At 46.1% G+C, this 21705-nt stretch overlaps 1 protein-coding gene across 7 annotated transcripts in view; it reads right to left on the bottom strand.

The window, feature by feature from the left end:
• Nucleotides 1–21705, bottom strand: part of CRIM1 (cysteine rich transmembrane BMP regulator 1) — a 188885-nt gene that overhangs the window by 19344 nt on the left and 147836 nt on the right. For 6 of the 7 annotated variants that reach the window (XM_032352989.1, XM_032352988.1, XM_032352992.1 and 3 more), the window contains 4 exons: nt 20543–20664; nt 19177–19386; nt 15507–15722; nt 11214–11435 (listed from right to left, as the gene is read on the bottom strand). In XM_032352989.1, the coding sequence (XP_032208880.1) occupies nt 11214–11435; nt 15507–15722; nt 19177–19386; nt 20543–20664 (770 nt within the window). The remainder of the gene's footprint in view (nt 1–11213; nt 11436–15506; nt 15723–19176; nt 19387–20542; nt 20665–21705) is intronic. The other variant, XM_032352991.1, reaches the window with a different exon arrangement.

Below are 21705 nucleotides of genomic sequence, written 5' to 3'. Positions count from 1 at the left end.
AAGGCAGAGGCTCAACCCACTGAGCTACCCAGGCACCTCCCACAGCTGACCTTCTTAAAGACTGGAGCTCAGAGGAGACAAACTGCAGAGACAAGAGAAACACCAGAAGGTTCTGACAGAGGAACTGAAGAGCACCCGGTGAGCATCCGTGGGGCTAAGGAACTCAGTTCCATTCAGCCTCACAGACACCCTAAGAGGGAGGGCAGTCTATGCTCCTCTTGGGGAGACGCAGGTTTGCAGAGGGGAAGGAAGCTGATGTAACCAAATCAGTATGTGGCGGAGCCCACATAACCCCTTGGCTCCACCTGCCTGCAAGGCTCGAGTTCTCTACGCTAAGCGTGACCCAGTGGCTCCCTTCCTTCCATCCCAGAACACACAGAACCCTCTTCATGTGGTCTCCAATGTGCCAGGGCCTCTCTGGAAAGTACACAACACCCTCAGGGGAGGGCCAAGCTGGTTCCAATATGCTGCTGTGTGTGGGGGGCACGTTAGCTACAGGTGTAATACGTCAGGACTGGCAGGTCTGGGATGCGGCCTTCAATCCCTGAGGAGATCCGTTTCAGAGACTGTGACAGAGCAGTGCTTCCCTTCCATTGCTTAGAGAGAGTGTTTTCTACGGTATCTTCACCTCTGATCAGTTTGAACCACCATATCAATATGCTTCATAATGATCAAGTTGTGTTTCTTCAAAGGTGCTTTAAAACAAAGCCACACGTTAAGACTACTGAACTTTCATGTGAAATAAATGGAGGATTCTTGGTTTTTGGAAAGCCCGAACCCTTTCCAGAGTGGCTGCAATGTGGCCCAGATTCGTTCATCAGAGTTTGGTTAATGAGGCTTTGTAAAAATATTTCTGCTTTTGACTGAATTTTACCTGAAAGGCAAAGATCTAAACAGAGGCCTGAAACCATGGAGCTCCTTGGGCTGTCTGATGGATTTCAGTGTCCCCTAGCTCTCACACACTTTTTGTGCCTGTTTAAGCCACCGCCTTCCACAGTACAGTTGGGTCAATTTGAGAAAACTGTCAAAAGTTTAAGAAATGACCTGGTCTACAGGGAGACAAGGTGGCCGTTCTATACAATGTGAGGTTCTAAATAATGAAGTCACTGTCATCTTCCGTGGGAAGGAACAGAGTCTGGAAGTACGTATGAAAGTATTTTAAGCACTCTGGCTGAAGAAGATGTAGAAATGGAGACTCAGGAACATCCAACTAAAAGCAGTCTTTGTGGTTTATATCTGGATGTAGAGTAGGCTGGACCGCCTGACTGTTCTATTTATCACTCCAGCTGGTTTGTTTACACTGACAATGACATTATTTTTATTCGTTGATACCCAAAAACAGGAACTCCCACGTGCTGTACTGGCCACTGTGCTAAGTGAGTTCCAGGAGTCCGTTCCAGTGGATCTCTACAGCCCAGTGGGACAGAGTATTACCCCCGTTCCACAGGAAACCGAGGCAGGGGGTATTACGTGACTTGCCCAAGATGCACGGCTAAAAAGTGGCAAGGCCAGGATGGGAACCAACGTGGGTTGGCTCCACAGTCCCCACATACCTTCTGTCCACCTGTACCCAGCAGGGTAACCTCAGGGAGGGCCACTTCCCGGTGCCACACAAATGAACATGTGATTACTCACGAACTCTAAAAAAAAAAAACGGGCCTTAGAGTTCCTGCCCCTTGTATACGTTGGGGCTTAAGGTTTTCACCTTCAAAGGTAATTTACCCTTCAACGGACTGAAACATACGTCTGGCACAGTCCTATGAAGGAACACAGATAATGAAGTGGTTGTTGAGGACTCACGGTCTTTCTTAGGCAAATCTCTCTTTAACATCTCTCGGAAGAAGAGGATTAGAGGAGAATGTCCCAAGAAAAACATGAGGTATGACACTAATATAATGAGGTTTATTTTTAGGACAAACACATCAGGAGTTCTATATCCAAACAAACGTGATCCCCTTCTTCTGAGCAGTCACTGTAGACGGCTATAAATGTATTCCAACGATACTGCCCTTGCTTCACACGGCTTTGGAATTTTCCTTTTGCAGAGGCGCCCAGAGCCAAATTTTGACACATGCAATGAAGATAGGTACTATTTTATGGCCACTCCTTGGTTTAGATCAGCTTTGGTATTTGGTTTCCTCAGCTCAGGCCTCTCTCATCCATCAGACCGGGCTTGAATGGACTTTTGACCTCCTTCAGAAACCAAGTCCCGGCTGTAGGATGGATAGGACACCGTGTGTGGGGACACACTCATGTGTGATGGCTCCTTCCATGGGGCTATCTAACTTGGAGCGCACAGACATGTCTTGTAGTCTTTGGATTCAAATATAAGCAACACTATAAGGCACCATGTAGGCCTCGGGTTAAAGTGCGCCGTGTCCTTCAGCGGTGGAGTCTGGAGAACTTGGGCGTTTTTGTTTTCCCTGATTCTGGGTCATAAAGAGGCCTTGAAATGTTAACTCCTCTCAAGGTGACTTTTCCAATCGTTTAAACTTTGCCCTCTTACTTAAAGAGAAGAAGTATTAAGATGCTGTTAAAGTTGAACTTTGCTGTTACTCTTGAGCTATTTTACTAATTATACCATAAAACTAATTAACAGCTGGGGAAACCATAGACTCCACAGCTGTGGTGGTTTCTTCGTCTATGAAGATCCGATTCAGTGTTTCAGAATCACTGATGTGGTGGGGCTCAGGCCTTGCTCTGAATCGGCCACGGTGAGGGATGCACATCAGACCCTGAAAAGGAGGCAGCTCCAGACTTTCCCCCCTTTCCTCCGCGGAAGGATCTGAAAACGAAGATCCACACGAGCCCATGCTAGAGCTGGACTCTTCGGTGCTGCCCGGAGACAACTGTCCTGGGTTCTCACTCCGACTGTGGTGGTCAGGAGGCCAGAGTGGTGGCGTGGGAGCCACTTCCTGGGAGGAAGGTAGGCAGCTTTCGACATAGCCTCCGTTCTTTCCAAGCTCCCCGGTACTACTTAGAGTCCTGAAAGGTAATCTCCTCTGGAATCCCAGAGGCCAAGAAACTAAATGCAGCTCTTATTCTCAGAGTAAGTCCCACCACAAAATAATCCACCACAGGAGTGGAGCGGGAGGCCTGTCCTTGCTACGCATCGCTGTGACAGCTCGGTCCCCAACACTGGAGACACAGTGAGGCCCGAGGCCGGTGAGGCCTCTGCCTCCAGGGAGAGGCTCCTGGATCGGGAGGATCTCACCAGCTCTACAGGACCCCAGGCCCAGGCAGACGTGCTGAAGGTTTTGGAAAGCTATGCAAACTATAGGCCTGCTAACGTTTCATTTCGATTTGGTTTCCTAACTCTGAAGCACTGACAGTAGCATTAGTGAGAGATCCCTCAGGCAGGTGAGAGAAGGTACGAGGTATACTACGGGTGACAGGGAATTCACAAAAGGGGGTGAAAAAGGTGACCAAGAATCACCAGTGAAGCAGCAGACTCTGGGAAGTGTAGGGAAAGTGCCTTCAAAAATTTTCGCTTGTAAGTTTAACACTGCACTGCAGTGATCTTTCTCTAACTGCCACAAAGGAACAAAATGCTACTATTCTATTTTATCTTCTTTTAACGGGTAAAATACTCAAATCCCTGGCCTGTGATCTCATCCTCATTTCTGTATCCCAAAGTCGGGCACATGCCGGGCACAAACTCTATGTCTGGAGAAGAAATCGAATGTGTGTGCCTCCTGTTTGAGAAACCCGCTTTATTTCTGCTTACGTAAATAGGAGACAAACAGAAACAGCAACGGAGGAGTATGAGCAAATAATTTGCAGGAAACAAGCACAGATGAAGACCGATTTTCACCAGGCTGGCCCACTGGGCCTTTCCTGACTGGGGACGAACGGAACAGCAGAACTCGACTGAAGTCTTGCTGAAATCGGAGGGCGCACAAACGATTTCAATGAGGCACACAGGTCTAATATCTGCTGCAAATGATTAAAGCTTTTTGGCTAAAAATGCAAAAAATATTTATTGATTTAATTCAAAACCTGAGTTCCTTATTACTCCTAGCTTCTAATAAACATCTGCTGTTACTTCATTTTTATAAAAAGAGAAAACCTACTGCCATGTGGGCCAACCCCTACCTCTGTATAATGTCTCAAACACTTTGAAAGTGGATCTGACCACCATTTTAAGACCCTTCTTGCAAGTCTATTTGTGCTTTATTTTACTCTATTTCTTGGGGTGGGAATCTAGGTGTATTTTAATAGCCAAAAGAACCTTTCAGGTTTCTTCAACATACTGGGAAAAAATAGGTAATAAAGTCACTAGAAAAAATTATAAACTTTCCTGAGCTCCAGGAACAGAAATCTCACCAAACTTGGTAACCACAGGGACTTCTGGCTGATTTCCGGTGTGCACAAAGAGGACAGAATCTCTCAGCGAGGGGACTTAATCCGTGCATTAACCATCTGTTATGGGTCAAGTACACACTTCATGGATGGAGGTTCAGGGAATACTCCATTTTCAGCTTTAACGGAGGTCCCATCTCTTACAAGGCTGACAATCCTTTACGGACATTATACAGGGAAAATACGCAATGTAGTCTAACAGGCGAGCGGGAGCAGCGAAAGATGAAGGCGGCCTCGCTAAGGAAAACAGCACGCTTGCTTTAGGACATGAGGGAAGCCATCTATGTGAAATAGTTCAGAATCTTGTCAAGAAAACCCTGAAGTGGAAACCACTGGACTTCTCAGAGAAGGTTCTTATTGTCACGGCCTTCGTGGGGTCAGGAGTGCCCCACCAGGGTCCGCCGGCTAATGTCAGTTCTGATTATGTGCCCTCATCAGAAACGTAGCCCTCTTGTAAGGGGCTCTTCCCCCACCCTGCATTAGAGTGCAAAATTGGGGTTGGTCTCTTGGACCGAAATAAGAGGTGAAAGGCATGTGCTTGGGGTCTGTGCAAGAGACCTCTTTCTAATAAGACTGTGTGCTGGAGCCCCGGTAAGGGTGATGCCACTCCGAGGCATACTGGGATTTCTGTTTACACAGCTGCGACACGGAGGGGCGAAGAGAAAGCAGCATATGGAGTGAGCAGGACAGGGTGCTTCCCAGGGTGCAGGGTAAGACCTAAACAGACTGAAATCAAACACCGTTTATTTCTGTTGCGACAACTTGAGACCCATTCCAAAGTTAGCACAGAGCATGACAACCAGAGTGTTTGTAGTCTTTTACCCTTTAAACAGCACATCCAGCTCCCTCTCCCTTCCCCTCCGCTTAAATTACTTCAGCGCTATCTGGGACCACCCAGATTGCCGTGTTGGGACCTCAGGAACCCAGAGCTCTGCAGAATGTTCAGGAAGCACACCAGGGTTCTTCCTGATGCCAGTGCCCCTGGTAGCAGATGCCACCTGCTCTGTAGGAATCATGGTGAGTCACGTGCTGTAAGCTCACGGACTTCCCAAGTGGGACTAGCCTCTCAAAGTAAACAGAAATGAAAAGAGCTCCATGCTCTCTCCCACGGCTATGTCCAGAGGCAAGAAAGGACAGGGAAGCTCTGAGGATTGAGGGCGGGGTGCTGCCCCAACCCAGCGGCACTCCAGGGCCTTGGAAAGCATGCTGCCTCCACCTGGATCACAGTCCGGCCACTCAGCCAGTGCTGGGCTGTTTAAGCCAAGCGTGAGCGGGGCGAGGTGCGCCACGGAAGCGTTGCCTAAAATATTCTTGTCCTTCACTAGGTCATCACTGGGAGGCTCTACCCAGGCCTTCCTCTTGCAGAGAGGTAGGTGCTCCATTTGAAGAGTGATACCAGGACCTATTTGGCACGTTACCCACATCAGCTGCACCCCATGCTGGAACAGCGGTCACTGAATGGCGCTGAGTGTTCACAGTGTGTTGACTAAGCACAGTCACATATGGGCATCATGTCACTTCATTTTACTTCACTTCACTTTAGCGAAGCAGAGAACATTACTGTCTCCATCTCAGGGACAGATGGGGAAACTGAGCTAGAGTCATACTGCAGCCCCGAGACATAAAGCTAGCATATGCCAGAGATGGGACCAAAGCCCTTTGGCTCCAAAGTTTAAGTTCTCTTTCCGAAACACAGAAGTGTTTAAGAAAACACACTGGAGGGGCGCCCGGGTGGCTCAGTGGGTTAAAGCCTCTGCCTTCGGCTCAGGTCATGATCCCAGGGTCCTGGGATCGAGCCCCATGTCGGGCTCTCTGCTCAGCAGGGAGTCTGCTTCCTCCTCTCTCTCTGCCTGCCTCTCTGCCTACTTGTGATCTCTGTCAAAAAATAAATAAATAAATAAAATCTTAAAAAAAAAAAAAAAAAAGAAAAAAAAAAAAGAAAACACACTGGAGAAACAGCTGTGAAAAATGCTGCAACAGAGATGCCAGTCTCGTAACATTACGGCTTAAGAATGTACAACCTTTAATTCTATGGGTTGTATGTCTCAGAGATGCGGGATTAAATATTTGCTATGTTTGACTCCTGGGCTGAGGTAAATATTCAATGATCAACAGATGTTCCACAGAAATACTATTTATATTTGTAATCGCTAAGAAAAGATACCTAAACAAATTAGCATAATCATACACATACATCTAAACAAAAATGAATGGTGTCTAACAGACTGACTCAACAGAAATCGTAGACACCGCCCTACTAAAGACATTCTTTATTAATCATTTTCTAGTTGAAGGTCACAAGAGAGAGGAAACAGAATCGTACCATCACAACCAACGGAGTGTGCCAAGCCAGCCTGACTCTACCTGAGAACTCTACTTCAAATATTAAGACATATATAATAAATATAAAAAATACCTAACCCCTAAACAGAAGGAGGTACGATCAGGTACCATCCATAACAGAACTCATTTTCACAGACCCTTGAAGATAGAGATACTTAAAGACACTTAATAGATACTGAGAAACATGTAATGAGAGTAATCTTAACTTTGTTCACATCATACGTAGGTATTTTTTAATTTGTATATATAGACTTTCATAACATATCATCTCAGAGCTCATGTATAAACACACACACGCAGACACAAACAACAGACTAGCATCCAAAAAGAACTGACCCTTGGCAAAAGTTTCTTAAGTCAGAAAGATGCACTGACTCAGAAATTTCCAGCCAACAAATAGGACTTTAAATATCTGACCTCAAATATTTTCTAAAATAACACACGGTTACAAATAAATAAACACTTGCCAAATCCCAAGTTTCAAAACAATATTCTGTGCACTGAGTAATCAGACTTGGCCGACAGCGGAGCCGCTTGCTCTGGAACAGTCCTCAATCAGACGGGCTCAGTCAACAGGCACACCTGAGCACCTTCATTTCCAAAGTCAACAGCAGGTATGAACAGCAGCAATATGGGCTTGAGGACCCAGTAAGCTAAGAAAGATCTTTATGGTCAGCGTAATGCTCTTTTTCTTTATAATATTTGTCCCAGGAATGAATAAGCCCCTGGACATAGTGAAGACCCACTGGGATGCTGATGGTGGTGTTCCTCAGAGAACATCAGAGAAGCTGCTAGAATCTGGTCCTTGCTAGAAGCATCACTAGCACAGTCATCAGAGCAAGGGTGACATGGTCAGGGCCAGCATCCCCACAGGCTCTTACTAGGTAAGGACTGTTGGCTGAATTGTTTACTGTCATCTAGGAGTCAAGGAATAAAGACCTCACTGAAATCATTTTTGCTCTAGAAAGGTCCTAGGAAGGCATGTAGGATGTAGTGATAAGGCCACGACGCAATCTTGCACGGTGAAGTGTGTCACACTGAAGGCATTGCTGTTTATATGGAACCAAATACCCAATTTGCCATCACACATTAGAATTCCCACCAGACCTTTTACCTTCACCTGATTTATGTGTTCAAGTCATCTTTTGATTCTTGACCCCCATTCTTTAAGCGATCATTACAGTAAAAAAGCCTATGAAAATAAAATCTAAATTTGTATTTGCACAGAAAACTGGAATATAAAAAATTAGGGAATCAGAAAGTGTTCCATTAAAATGATTAGGTAATTACTACTTAGTTTCTTTCTAGTACAAGGATGAATTCCCAAATGAGGGGTATTATAAGTAATGAGACAAAGCTGTTCACTTTTCAAAATTAATCATCAATCCTATTAATTATGTCTGTATTACACATTCTATTAAACTGGCACACTAATATGAGGTCTTCACACATCAAAAGAAGGTATTATCATTGCACATTAGTAACTTGATAATTTAGCTGAAAGGAACACAAATATTCGTAATTATACTACTTTTTGTAGGATCACTTTTCAATTCTCTTATGGTAAGAAAAAAAGGATACTTCACAAGGTGAAAGAAGCATGCTTTTGTTTAGGGGTTTTATCACTAAAAAAGAAGTCAGATTAAAGACTGGTTTGAGGTTTTCAGAAATCTGTCTTTGAGAGACCTAATTAGGGAGAACATCCATCGAGGGACCTGCAGCCACGGTGAGGTCAGTCCTGCAGGCTGGGCTGAGGCATGGAAGCTCCCAGCTAACCATCTAGGTTAAGAAGGAGCTGGTTCCAAACTGAGGGAGCCTCAAACAGGACACAAGGCAAGCACTGGTCCTGTGGGCCTAGGAGAAATAATCAGGTGCTTTAGGACAGGCAAAATGATGGCCTGTCTCTTCGCTAGGTGATCTGTGGATGGTGACTCAGGCTTGGCAGCTGAGACACAGTCAGTAACCGCCTGGAGCATGTGCTGGCAAGGCCCAGGCTTGGAGCCCTTACAGAGGGCCCAGGCTGACAGGAAGCTGATAACAGAACGAGCCAGAAGAGGCCAAGGGAGCTACCTGGAGAGCCAGATAGGGAATCTTCATGTCACGGTCATGGACTGAACGTGATTTTGTATGCTTGGACATGACGGGGAGGAAGGATGAAGGCCAATCTAACAAGGCTACTTGCAAAATACATATGATGCATAGAGAAAGGGCTCAGTGACTCGAAAATAAAACATGTAATAAGCGCTAAGATGAAGGAGTAACAGCATCCAGTATTAGTCATCGGATGTTAAGTCTCCCCAATGTTACCCTGAACATAAGCCTTAGATTCACATGGTACAATTATACCTACAACTTTTTGTGTTTTTGGTGGTGGTCAGGGGGGCAGTACAACCGAAACAATTTCCACTGTACCAGTATGAGCTTTACAAACCAAAATTTACTGAAAATGCTTGCAAACTAACTTAAAGTCAAAGTAAAACATTTCGACCAAATTGGTATTTCTCTCTCCACACTAAAGGTCGTATAGTCTAAATCACGAAGGAAATGGAAAAGGATATAGGAAGGCCAAAAAAGAAAACAAAAAACAAAAAAACAAAAACAAACCCCCAAACAACAGCAAAATACAAGAAAGACACAAAATACTGACTTGAAGGTTCCTTTTCATCAATTTAAGTGTGTTAAATTGGTTTTGAGAAAGAAGTGATTTACTATTTATCATGGAAACAAACTCATTAGTTGAATAATTTACTGAGTACAAATTTATCAGTTAAGTAGCAAAACATAAGAACTTGTTTATCTAACAAAATAATCTGCAAATTTTTAAGACGAGAGAGAGTCACTGCCAGAGTTTTTCCTCTGAAGGAAATGTGGCATTCGCAGCCTCCTGGGCCCTGGTTTCTAAGTATTATCTAAGTACCCCTGACTGATTCATAAACTGCAGCGAAGTTCTGATGTTTAAATATGGTAGTCCTGGTTGTACAACTCCCTTCTCCACCAATCCCCTGGCCTGAAATAGTGGCCACTCTACACCTTTTATTTAGATCTCAACAAAGGCAGTGACATTTTTTGTATAAATACTGGCCGGTTCTTTGAAAATCTATGTAGCACTCAGCTGGATGTATGCCTTGATACATTTTTTGGCCCCACTTATGAATTACAAAGCTTACGGGTATTCTAGCAGAACCCAACATTGTTTGGTCACTAAAAGATAGGGCAGCCGTATGTCCTGATTTGCTCGGGCCACTCCTGGTCTAGAGCTGTTGTCTCATCCTGATTATAGCTTCCATTCCTCTCTCAAAAGCATCACGGTTGGAAGAATGGATCACCGAGACAGTCATTCTATTAAAAGAAGAGAACTCAGCTTTCAAACACACAGTTAAACTCTCTGGCTGTTACATGGAGAAAAATCTAGCTCTGTAAAATTCCTGAGAGCAGAAATTGTGTTTTTAGAATCTCTTTCCATCTCTCTATATACCAACGTGCAGAATGAGACTCCGAAGTGGTTCCCCGTCTAGGGGCCAGAGGTCCGACAGTCAAGGAGAAGGAGCTGTCCGGATGAGCTCGAGTTACGGCCAACATATACCTGAGCACATTCATCAGTTCATCTACAGGAACTGCTACAAAACACCATGGCCAGAGTTCCCCTTTTCCTCAAGTTATCACCCCAAATATGCGTGATGACTTATATCTAGAAAGTAGGCGACAATCTCCAGCAGTGAATGCACGGTGCCTGCAGTTAGCATAGCTTGCCTAACCGTCACCTGCTTACTCGGCTTACAGGTTCACTACTGGACTGAGATGCATCATTGTCTCTCTTGATTTCACGAGCTTCACTCAAAACAAAAGCAATTAAAGAGAGTAAGAGCCTTGGGAGCAGCAACTGTGCCTTTGAGAGAGCTGCCAGCTGTCTGAGCCCTGCCTCTGGACTCCAGAGCGGCATCTGGCTTATGTCCCTACGACCAGCTTCAGTACAGACGTCAGGAGCAAACGTACGGACGTCTTCTGTTGACGGGCTAGACCCCACGGGTCACAAGAAGCAGAGGACTCTTGTCGGTTTCTCAGGCCTCGTGTTGGGTCTCTAGGCCCTCGACATGGACAACTAAGTGCATGGTTGAAATGGGATCGGGGAGGTGGCAGCAGACACGAGGAGCAACCGGGCCATGAAGTCTGTGTTTCAGAGTTAGTGGATCTCAGGGCAGCAGCAAGCCTCCTGTGCTCAGGGCTCTGTGCACAGACAGAAGGACCACTGTAAAGAACAGGGTGAAGAAAGAGAGTTCCATCCTGAAAATCCAAAAAGCAAAGGAGCCCAGCCGGGGAGGACGGCGCGGGAACACCACGGCTCCGAGACAGGCTGTCTCGCGAGCACGCGTCTCGCATCACGCTCCTCCTCACGCACCCCTTGGAGTCCGTGTAACATGTCACAAACATGAACTGATCTAGTCAAATGGCTGCCAACGTCGATTTAACGGCCACTGGTAGGGACGAAAGGTGTTTTCCATTGGTCTTACCTATGCAGTAGGGACAACACTGGCCTTTTCTCAAGACAGGTCTTTCGCAGGATACTGACGGGCAAGACTCGGAGTAGCAGCTGATGACGCTATCCATGCACACGCAGCTGGTACAAACGTCGGGCTTCCAGGACTCGGCCGCCAGGAAGATATCCCCTTCGTCGTTTTTGCAGTAACTAGGCACGCTCTCGTTATGGGGGGAGGAAGGCTGAGGAGGTTCCTCTGGAAAAATGAACATAAGGTCAGTACGGAAAAGAAGACACTACTGGCCACCAATTGTGTGCAACACAGTGCGTTTCATTCCATCTTACAAAGAGCGCACTCAGTCACGTGGGGCTCTGAGTAACTGCTGTGAAAACAACTTAGACACCAAACAGCAAGTCTGATTGTGCAGGGTCTTCCATTTTAAAAGCCAAACAATAAAGACCACAAAAGACCTGTTACAGAGATTCTGTTAAGTAGTTTGTAACAACATTCACTCTAGTCTTGCTTTAACAAAGTCCTGGTTTTCTTGGAGGGAGGGGTTGGCAGATCACGATGGGTGTAAGTCAGACAAGACACCCCTCCTCCCTGCTTTTCCAGGTGGTCATGTCACGTGTTTGTGGCTAAATGAGGGGGTTTCTGGGAAAGCTTCTACTTTCTTAATAGTGTTCCGCCCACTCTTCCTGCCTTGAATCCAAGTGTGCTGCCTGTAGTTGTAATATCCTGATCATACGTGTAGGGGAAGGACCCTGATATCTCTGACACCGAATCAATGCTATCAACACCTGCCTCCAAACTTCTTCGAATGTATGGAAAAGAAACTTCTGTTTGTTTAAAAACTGTGGCTGGGTTTTCTCTGACTTGTACCGGTGTGCAGTCCTAACCTCTCGATACCCAAACAGACTTCCGTTGCACCTACTGAAACACCCCTATATGTCCCACCCTGATCTTCAGGCATCGTGTTAACGGCTGACAGACAACGGGACATCTACTCATAAGGATGTACCCACAGAGAAATCATCTGCCAAGTCGTTTGTCTTTGCTGTTTAAAGACTTTGACCAGAGGGCTCCCTGATACAGTTATAACTTGAAACAGAAAGGAGTATTACCGGGAAACCCAGAGGTCTCTCTGGGTCTTGGCATTCAATGAAATTACATAAAAAGGTACACCCTCGAGCAGAAACCTGACTGGAGTATAACAAAGGAAAACAGGATAGTGAGGTTCCTAGGTTAGAAATGTCACCGTGCTGCTAAGAGAAAGTGCTGTCAACCACCTTCACCACCCCAGAGCTTACAAGCAGCCATGATGTTCCCCCTAGCAAACCTCTGCATTTTCTCAAGGGCTACACGGTCAGATGAATGATCATGTGCCCCTCTTAGAACCAGTTTCCTGAAGTCCGCCATTTTCAGCCACACAACAGACATAACTAGGATAGACAGGTAGTCATCCCTGTGACGTGGAAGCTTTAATGTTCACATTCCCCTTCTATCCACCTCCTGAATACATCCGACAGCCACGAAACTGGACTTGACAAGAATCTCTCTGTGAAGCAAGGGAACTGCTTTGTTCTGGGCTCTCTCTGAGGAACAGAGGGCAGTCGGCAAAATGGACTGGGTCCATGCCCTCTTCTCAAAATCACAGAACCCTGTCTCGTACTGCCAGTCCCAAAGTCAGTCCTAAGGGGAAAAGAGACACTGGTCCCACTGCTCCCAGTGCGCTCTGGGTCTGATTTTAGGGACAGTTCCACCGATGACATCTATATGGGTTAAAGATGGGGGTGAGACCTTTTCGGGGTCACCCAGGTCCAGGGATAATTTTGCCACTAGGTTCCTCTGGGCTATCTTCGCCCTTGTAAGCAGTGTCCACCCTCCTCATGTCTAAACATTTAGGAGAGGAAGCAGGGACAGTAATGATGGAGCTATGGACAACAGGTGAAATGGATACGCTGGAGTCTAGAGGCCTCTTGGTAAAACCCGGAGAAGGCCCCAGGGGACACGGGAATGCGTGATCAGTGCTAGAGGGGGAGCCAAAACGGAGGTGCAGGAGACACCTAACCCAGTCCTGGCTGAAAAGGTCATCTGGGAATCTTGCCCATGGTCTCTTCCTTCTTTAGGCCTCTCCTCCTATTGTTCTGCCACCCCAGGGATCCCTTCTTTATATTTCTGATTCCAACTACTAACGCTCGATTTGTTTTTATCCGTTCTTTCACGGGTGCTCGTTCTTTCTTCTGGTTTCTACTCTACCTCCCTCTCCTACGCTATGCTTCTTTCCACCTCTAAACAATAAAGAAGGAAGGAGATTTAATAAATCTTTAAAAAGAAAGACGTATTATTTTCTTCTCTTCCTGTTCCTACTCTGGTGAAGTGTCACCACCCACAGGGACGCTCCGTCTTTCTCTGGGAACCCATTTCTGTTTCCAGACCTTGCTCTAAACCAGGGCAGAGGGAAGGGGAAGTGGAAGGACAGTGGGAATGGTAACACGGCACCCGAGGGGGACAGTCACCACGAGGGACACAGCTTCTCTAACTGCACGTGTATCTCGTTTCTGGACTACTTTAGAATGTAAGTATCCTAAGATTAGAGATGGCCCTTTTCTAGATGTGAAATACACCATTTATCAAAGCTACTGCTGAAACTTACTGTGAAGAAAATGGTATTTTCATTTTAGGACTTTTAAGAATTGCTGCAACACAACTATGAATGGAAAGTTCAAAAAGATCAATTATGGGGCAGGTGACTTATTTTAAAATAAGAGCATTCCAAGAGGCTTATTCACAGATCTAAGAGTAACCTCTGGAATACTGACATATAAAGCAGTAAGTCCTAATGTTTAAGATGAAGGCTGGCACTGATGTATCTCTCAAGTTATACATAAAGAACAGACGAGCCATCCAGGCATTAAGTTATTAAACTCAATGCTAGTGCTCAGGGGTGTTAGCCTCCTTTAGGAAGAGAACAGAAAAACGTTACAAGGGTTTGCAATATGAACAGAAGAGTGATAAAAAATCAAGTGATGAAACACAAAGGTTTATGTTTTACCGAGCAGAACTACTCTAAAGACAGATATTGAGAAGGTAAATGGTTACTAATTTAAATTAAAAAGACCAAAGATTGGGGTGCCTGGGTGGCTCAGTGGGTTAAGCCTCTGCCTTTGGCTCAGGTCACGGATCTCAGGGTTCTGGGATCAAGCCCCGCATCGGGCTCTCTCATCAGTGGGGATCCTGCTTCCTCCTCTCTCTCTGCCTGCCTCTCTGCCTACTTGTAATCTCTCTCTGTCAAATAAATAAACAAAATCTTAAAAAAAAAAAAAAAAGACCAAAGATTAAGTAACAACAAAATAAAACTAGTTATGTTGTCAATTCAGTGATTTTACATATACCAAGTACCTTCTGGAAAAAAGAATATATTCCAGTATTAATTACAAGTGCCACTTTAGTTATAAAACCAGGAACTTAGGCTTAAAATCCTTACACAATTTTGTTATATCTGTCTCATGATCATATATTTACCAGTCAGGGCCAGATTACTTGAATAGTAAAAGAAAACAATACTCTAGGTGCATGTGTAGTACCAGTCAAATTAATACTTTTGATCTTAATTTATCAATCACCCCAGCTTTGAGGGGGTGAACATGATGCATATTTTAGCAATTTCCTGTTTAACATTCTCAAAAGTATCTTCGCCACCCTTATACATGCACAGAATTTTATTTTATTTTATTTTTTTAAAATATTTTATTTATTTGACAGAGAGTTAGAGAGAGAGCGCAAGTAAGCAGAGCGTCAGGGAGAGGGGGAGGGAGAAGCAGAGAGCCTGATGTGGGGCTCGATCCCAGGACCCTGGGATCATGACCCAAGCTGAAGGCAGCTGCTTAACCAACTGAGCCACCTGGGCGCCCCAAGAATTTTATTTACATGACTTATCAATAACTGCTCTTCACATCTGTGAAAGACAAAGACGACTTTTCACCTTTGCAAAATCATAGGGAATGATTTGGTGCAGCAGGGCTGTCTCTTGAGATGCAGAGTTAAGAAAAAGGAATGGCAGAAAAAGAAACCATCTTCCTTTCCCCCAAAGGCACGGCAGATGCAAGGCACATTCATTACATACATCTGTGGCTGACAGAAGGGAACGAATTTGGGAAGTTGGCTGCCAGAGGTTCCTGCCCGGGTTACCCGCCACTGGGGTTGGCGCGCCGCCGCCCCGTGCGGCTCCACAGGGTGCGTGAGTCCCGCCCCATGACGGCGCCTGCGCCACAGCCTCCCCCACCCCAGGGCGTCGCAGGGCGCCGCAGGGCGCGGCGCAGTCACCTGTACACTGCGGGCAGCAGGAGTCCTGGGTGCGTGCAGGGTTCTGGCAGAGCAGCGGCGGGCACACCTCGGTCTCGCACAGCACCCTCCCACTGTGGCAGGTGCACTGTGTGCACGAGTCGATGTTCCACGTCTCTCCTTCCACAAAGTACTCTCCTCCAGGGGCGTGGCAAATGGAGGGGGTGCTGAGCTCTGGCTTTTGTACCACAAAGTCATCTGGGAAATGACAGAAAATGAAAACACAGGAAATTATTCAATTGCAGTCTCACCAGCTCTCGAAGAACCTGGCGTTGTCTGCTCGAAGGGACAGAGAAGTGGCCATAGAGGGGCTCCCTCTGCTCTTATCAAGACAACAGTGAGGAAACAGTCTATGCACAGAACAGAAGGTGACAGCAGAAGAGCTGGTTTCAAGAAGGGAGGTTCAAGTGGTTCCAGTCTGTCAACAATAATGACAGAATCCAATAAGGGAATTCAATTACCTGGAGAGGACACTTCCTGTCGTGAAGAGAACAGGGCCTCTTAGGGCAGCTCTGACTGTGTGGAAGTGTCTAGAATAGCAATCTCTCACTGAATGCTTACTGTGGTCCAATTTCCATGCTAAGTGCCCTATTTATTTATTCCTTACACTGACCTTGTAAGGTAGTGCTAGGCTCCTGTTTTACATATGAACAACAGAGGTCTCAGTATTAAGGCCAGACAAGGAATCTGAACCCAAGACTGTTCTTTTGGATCACGGCTATGCCTCCAGATTAAACACGACTTCCAACTGATCTGTGTGCCCCATCCTCTTCTTTAGCTCTGAGATCCTGAGGACGGTGATACTTGGAAATCCATCCTGCTGTTGAGTGGGCTGCACCCCAGCGGAGACCAGCCACCAGCAAACTGAACAGGAATGCTCTTTCAGAATCAACAGTCTGGCAACCCTCACCTGAGACTAAACATCTGCTTGGCGATGTCATCATCAGGAGCAGTCAAGGCCCAGAGACCCGCGATAACTATGATTTCTTTCCTCTGAAGAGAGGCGATTTTGGTGTCTTGGTGAGATGATAATAACAGAGAGGGAACTGAATGTTTACATGTCTGCAGAGGTGCTGGGAGTTGCCCTGAGGCTGTGCCGGGGAAACAAGCAGTATGAGGACCTTAAGCATATTCGGGTAATCCAAATACAACAAGCATGTCAAGAGAGCGCTGGCAGTGGTGAACCCTGCCGAGGAGCAGTCCGGAGGCACAGTAGCCAGCTCATGCTTGGGGCTCAGTGGAAACCGGTTCCAGGACAGCCACCCTGTCTGTGCAGGGGTGCTCAGAACTGGAATCTCTGAGAAGCTTCCCTGCAGTGACATTCAAAGTGGTGGTCAGCACGGGAGTCAAGCACTTCGATAACATGCAGTGGTGTGGGCTGACTTCCAGAAGGGAACTGTGTCTACAGCTTTGTCTCAACAGAACACAGAGACTGGAACTGTGCATGAACCCATTACGGGGAAGGGACACGAGCCAGGGCTGATGTGCACAAGCCACCCAAGCGAACTCTGCAGTCGTGAGCAAAGGGGAGAGGAAGAAAATCGGGATGAAAAGGAGTGGGGACGCATGGTTTACAGAGAAGACCAAAACTTCGACAAAGCAGCTCTGAACTAATGTTAGAAAAGTCCCCCTTACTGCTACTGCCTTTTTCTTTCACAAAGGACTGAGAGAGGCACCCTCAGTTAGCGCCCTTCCACACGCTGACATGTAGGGCAGTGGCCAGGAGACAGCGATGCGTGTTTGTGGAGTCTTCTCTCGCTCACCTCTCTGCCTTACTCCGTGCCTCATGGCGAACACAGGAGCAGCAGGAGACACGGAGAGAGAGAGAAAACACCTGCGAAACAGTATCATTTGGTAAATCTTCTATCAGGAGAGTTTAGGAGCTGCTCACCCATCCCAGGAAGGAAAACAGCTGATCCCTGAATGGAAAAGGGGAGAAAATATTTAAATAGGAATCCCTGAATGCAACAGCTCTGGGGTCTCTCAGGAGAATGTAAGAATAGATATGGATACCTGCGTATCTTCATGTATCTGTGTGTGTGTGTGTGTTTATACACGTATATCTAGATTTTCACCAATGAAATAATACTTCAATAATCCTGTGCGTATTACAGGAGAATTTTCCTTATCTCTGTAACAGAGAAAACTCATTTTGGTTCCACTGACTTCCAATTCTTAAGTCCATCATCTGTTCTTAGTAACATCTCTGCATTTGAACCAGTCTGGCTGAGACCTCTTCACTCAGTACAAGTTTAGCAAAGACGCAGGTGCAATCCACACTCCATACACTCAGGCCTAAAATTAAAGCATGGGGTCTTCATTGGAACAAATGATTTTTCCTTCTCCAAAGAGTTAACATAGAGTTGTTTCATTAAACTGCTCATTTATCTTCTGTGTCAATGGACACTAGTGGTTTTTCATATTTAACTAAAAAAAGTGTGAAAAAGGAAACTTTCAATATGGACACAAAGGACTGAACTATGGGGAAAACAAAACAAACATGATAATCTGATCCTCTACAGGGGTATGGGGCTGTCTGTCACTTTGATACCTTAGTTACTGAGGGGTGCAGACACTCAGAGCTAACAGGGACATCAAGTGTCCCTCTCCTCACCCTGGTCACGGCAGACGGGGCCACCTTCCCTCTCCGGGCAGGCCTGCCTTACTGGAGAAAGGCAGGTTTCAGGTTCCTGATGTAACCCACTGCATCGGTGGATCCACCCGCAGGGGGATGTGGGGCAGGACTGATCAGAGGAGAAGTAATTAGGGCTCTGAAATCTGATAGCACATCCATTCCAACTTTACGAGATGTGATGCAAGAATCAGAAGACTTCATTTCTCCCTGGCCTTCGGGCATACTATTTGACTTGGGTAAGAGAGCTAGCATTTCTATGTCTGTTTTTCCAAACGAAAAACTGTCTGAGCGCACTTTCCCCTAACTCAAGTAGCTTGCAGAGAGGAAGGAATAATAAACGTAAGACTATGTTGAGCTCTTTGGATGAAAGGCACTAAATGAGGGATTATGGTAATAATTACTGTTATTGACAACTGTAATTCAGACCCCCATGAGTTACATAATCTCATCTGTTCTTCTAGCAACATCTCTTGATTACCATCATTAGGATTTGAAATGTTTGGGACGTGTGGGCCCTCTAAATACCGCCATTTGGCAGGAATACCACACAGCCGTTCATTTAAAAAGGGGCAACAGCCAAAGACTTCGATAATTCTCTCCCTCTCAAATATTCCTTTGTAAGTAATAAGCTTTTATGGAATAAAGTTCGCATCAATCCTTTCCAATTAACTATACCCCTCAGCCTTAATATATTATCTGTCAAACGGAGAGCTGGAGTTTAAGAGCATTAGGTCTGCAAACCTTTACAAAGATACAGGTCAAAGACCAGTATCATTGAGTAAACCAACAAAAAAACGAGGAGAGTCGTTTTAGGGTTTGAGCATTTTCCCTGGTCTTTGGCAAATCTTTGATAGCACCTGGCTGACTTTGTGGCCGTTGCTGACAAAAGCCACGGAGAGCGGCAGTGTGCTCCGAGGGTCGTCCCCTGCGTGTCCCCCAGAGTCACAGAGGTGATGAGGCCCTGCAAGGCAGAAGTAATTTGCTTAGGGAGCGCACGAGACGGCAGCCAGCTTTTACCTGAACATGACGGGCAGCACTGTCCCGGATGAATGGCGGGGTTGCCACAGGCAGGCACCGGGCAGGTGATCAGAGCACACATTTCCCGTCCACTGTGGCAGTAGCATTCCCGGCACCCATCGTGCCAGCTTTCCTCATTTTTATGGTGACGGCCGTCCATGGACAGACATGTGCCTGACAGGACAGGTGGCCCGGCTGGAGCAGGGACCTCTGGACAGACAGAAGGCAGCCTGGTAAAGAAGCAGCCACTGCACGGGAGAAACAGCCTGTAGTGCCCTCACAGGTAATGCGACCCAGCCACCGAAAATCACGGGTATAAAGGACGGTTCATGACACGGGAAAGGCTCGTGACAAGAAGTGAACAGGCTCTCACTTTTGAAAAAAGAAAAATCGGAAAAAAACCCTGCAAATATGCTAACCTCTGACAGGACTGCAGTTGCTTTTTACCCCTTTCCCTCTACGTCCTCATATTTTGTAGAGTAGACAAGCACGGATTTCATAGCAAATGGTACGCATATGTTTACTGTATGGAGAATAATCACTCTTGGAGTCACCCAGTGGGAAAATCCTGGGCCTCTTGAAACTAACAGATGTTTGTTCAGTGCAATAATCAAAGCAGGGACTAGATTTTTGTTTACTCTGACCCCTTAAAAACACTAAGGGTGAAAACTGCCTAACTTTGAAAAAAAAAAAAAAAAAACCACATGACAAACTTGCAGGATCTTTTATTCCTGAATCTGTGGATCGTGCTGACAACCAAAGCACCCTGGGGTGGGTGGCCAGGCTGGAGCTGGGGTAAGAGCAGAAATGGCACTCAGGGTGCACGCTCGAGGGGCCTCAGGGATGTCTTGAACAGGAAGACCCAGACAAAATGTATGCCCAGGATTTGTGCGTATGTGGAGACGGAGGCTGGCATGTGCTCATTCAAAAGTTTAAATTCTCATGGAAAATGGAGTTACCAGAAAATAGACAAGCAGGCTGCTTAGCCACACCCGCCTTCACGGGCCCCACCAAGGGCTCTCTGTGGTATCAACTGTATCCAGCTGCTGCTAGACAGAAGCAGCTGTGGAGGGTCAAGGTAAAGGTGCTCTAGGCTAATGTTCCTAAAATGGGTAAAACTGAAGAACTAAGAAGTCATTCATTTGGTCAAATGTGCTTGTCTGTCACATGCTTGCTTTAAATTCTACTCTGAGCTCTTATACCAATGAGATGGAAAGAAAAGGGATGGGCCCACAGAGAGTGACATTTGTGTCTGAGCAGACAACTGTCACTGAACCAGTCTCATTTACATGATGTCCTCTGTTCTCTGTGTCTGAGCCCTGGCTGCTCTGAGGAGGGAAGGGGGGTGTCATGGGTTCGCACTTACCTCTGCACTTGCAGAGAAGGCAGCCGTGACTGTCCTGCTGGAAACCCAGGGGGCAGATTTTACTGCATGGGAGCTCCGGGCATTTCTTGCAGCGACAGATGTCACAGCCATGCTTATTCTTCCTGGGTAATTAAAATGTCAGAGGTCAGAAAATCCGAGTCTCAAGTGATGATCAAGCGCTCAGACCAAGGATCGTCGAAGGGATGCTACTATTAAGCAGAATGACTTGACTTAGGCTCTCAAAAACTTGTGGAGTGATGTGTAATTAGCTCTCCATGGCCATGACCACCACCCTCCTGTGGCCAAGGTTTAGAATTGCCCAAGGAGCGATGTGATTCTGGGATGTGACTGTCGGAGCCTCAAAGACATGACTGTTGTTTTAATTAGGAAAAGTAGTACCGTAATATAAAAAAGATGAATGCATAACTCCATGAATGGGACGGCGAAGGGCAGACTGTTGGTCAATGCTGGGACAGCACGGGGGCCAAAGTCCTCCTTTTGTCAGGGTAAGCCTGCCTCACATGACCACAATCTTGGAGAAATTTCAGACACTAGTAGAAATATTTTTTTTAAAGATTTAAGATATTTATTTGAAAGAGAGAAAGCAAGAGAGCAAGCAGAACAGGGGAAGGTGCAGAAGGACAAGCAGATACCCTGCTACTGCGGGGCTCCATCCCACGACCCTGGGGATCATGACCTGAGCTGAAATTAGATATTTAACCAACTGAGCCACCCAGGTGCCCCACCAGTAGCAGTGCCGATGAACACTTTACTGACCTCAGAGCAGACAGGAGAACCTGAGGCTCCACAGACCTGGGAATGCTAGACCAAGACTAATAAAGAATAAAAGCTCTGAGAAGCCCTGCAATCCAAGTACACTCATGATCTCACGAGCTGGGAAGGAGTTGATCAGCTGAACAGCGCTCTGTACACAGGGTATAAAGAAGCATGTGGGATAAAAGGAAAAGGCTGCGCTTTAATAAACCGCAGTGCCTACATTTTGTGACTGGAAAGAGGATGTTAAATAAATAAATATGTGTTCATGAAATACATCCTAGTAGTTCAAGTGAAGATTTTTTTGGAAAAAAAATATAATTCTTAACAAACATTCCTTTTCTGTAAAAGGAGAATGTCCCTGTCTGTTACAGAGGCGCTTACTCTGG

Source organism: Mustela erminea, chromosome 7 (genome assembly GCF_009829155.1).
Source record: "Mustela erminea isolate mMusErm1 chromosome 7, mMusErm1.Pri, whole genome shotgun sequence".
Classification (NCBI taxonomy): Eukaryota; Metazoa; Chordata; class Mammalia; order Carnivora; family Mustelidae; genus Mustela; species Mustela erminea.
This window is presented reverse-complemented; position numbering and strand designations above follow the sequence as displayed.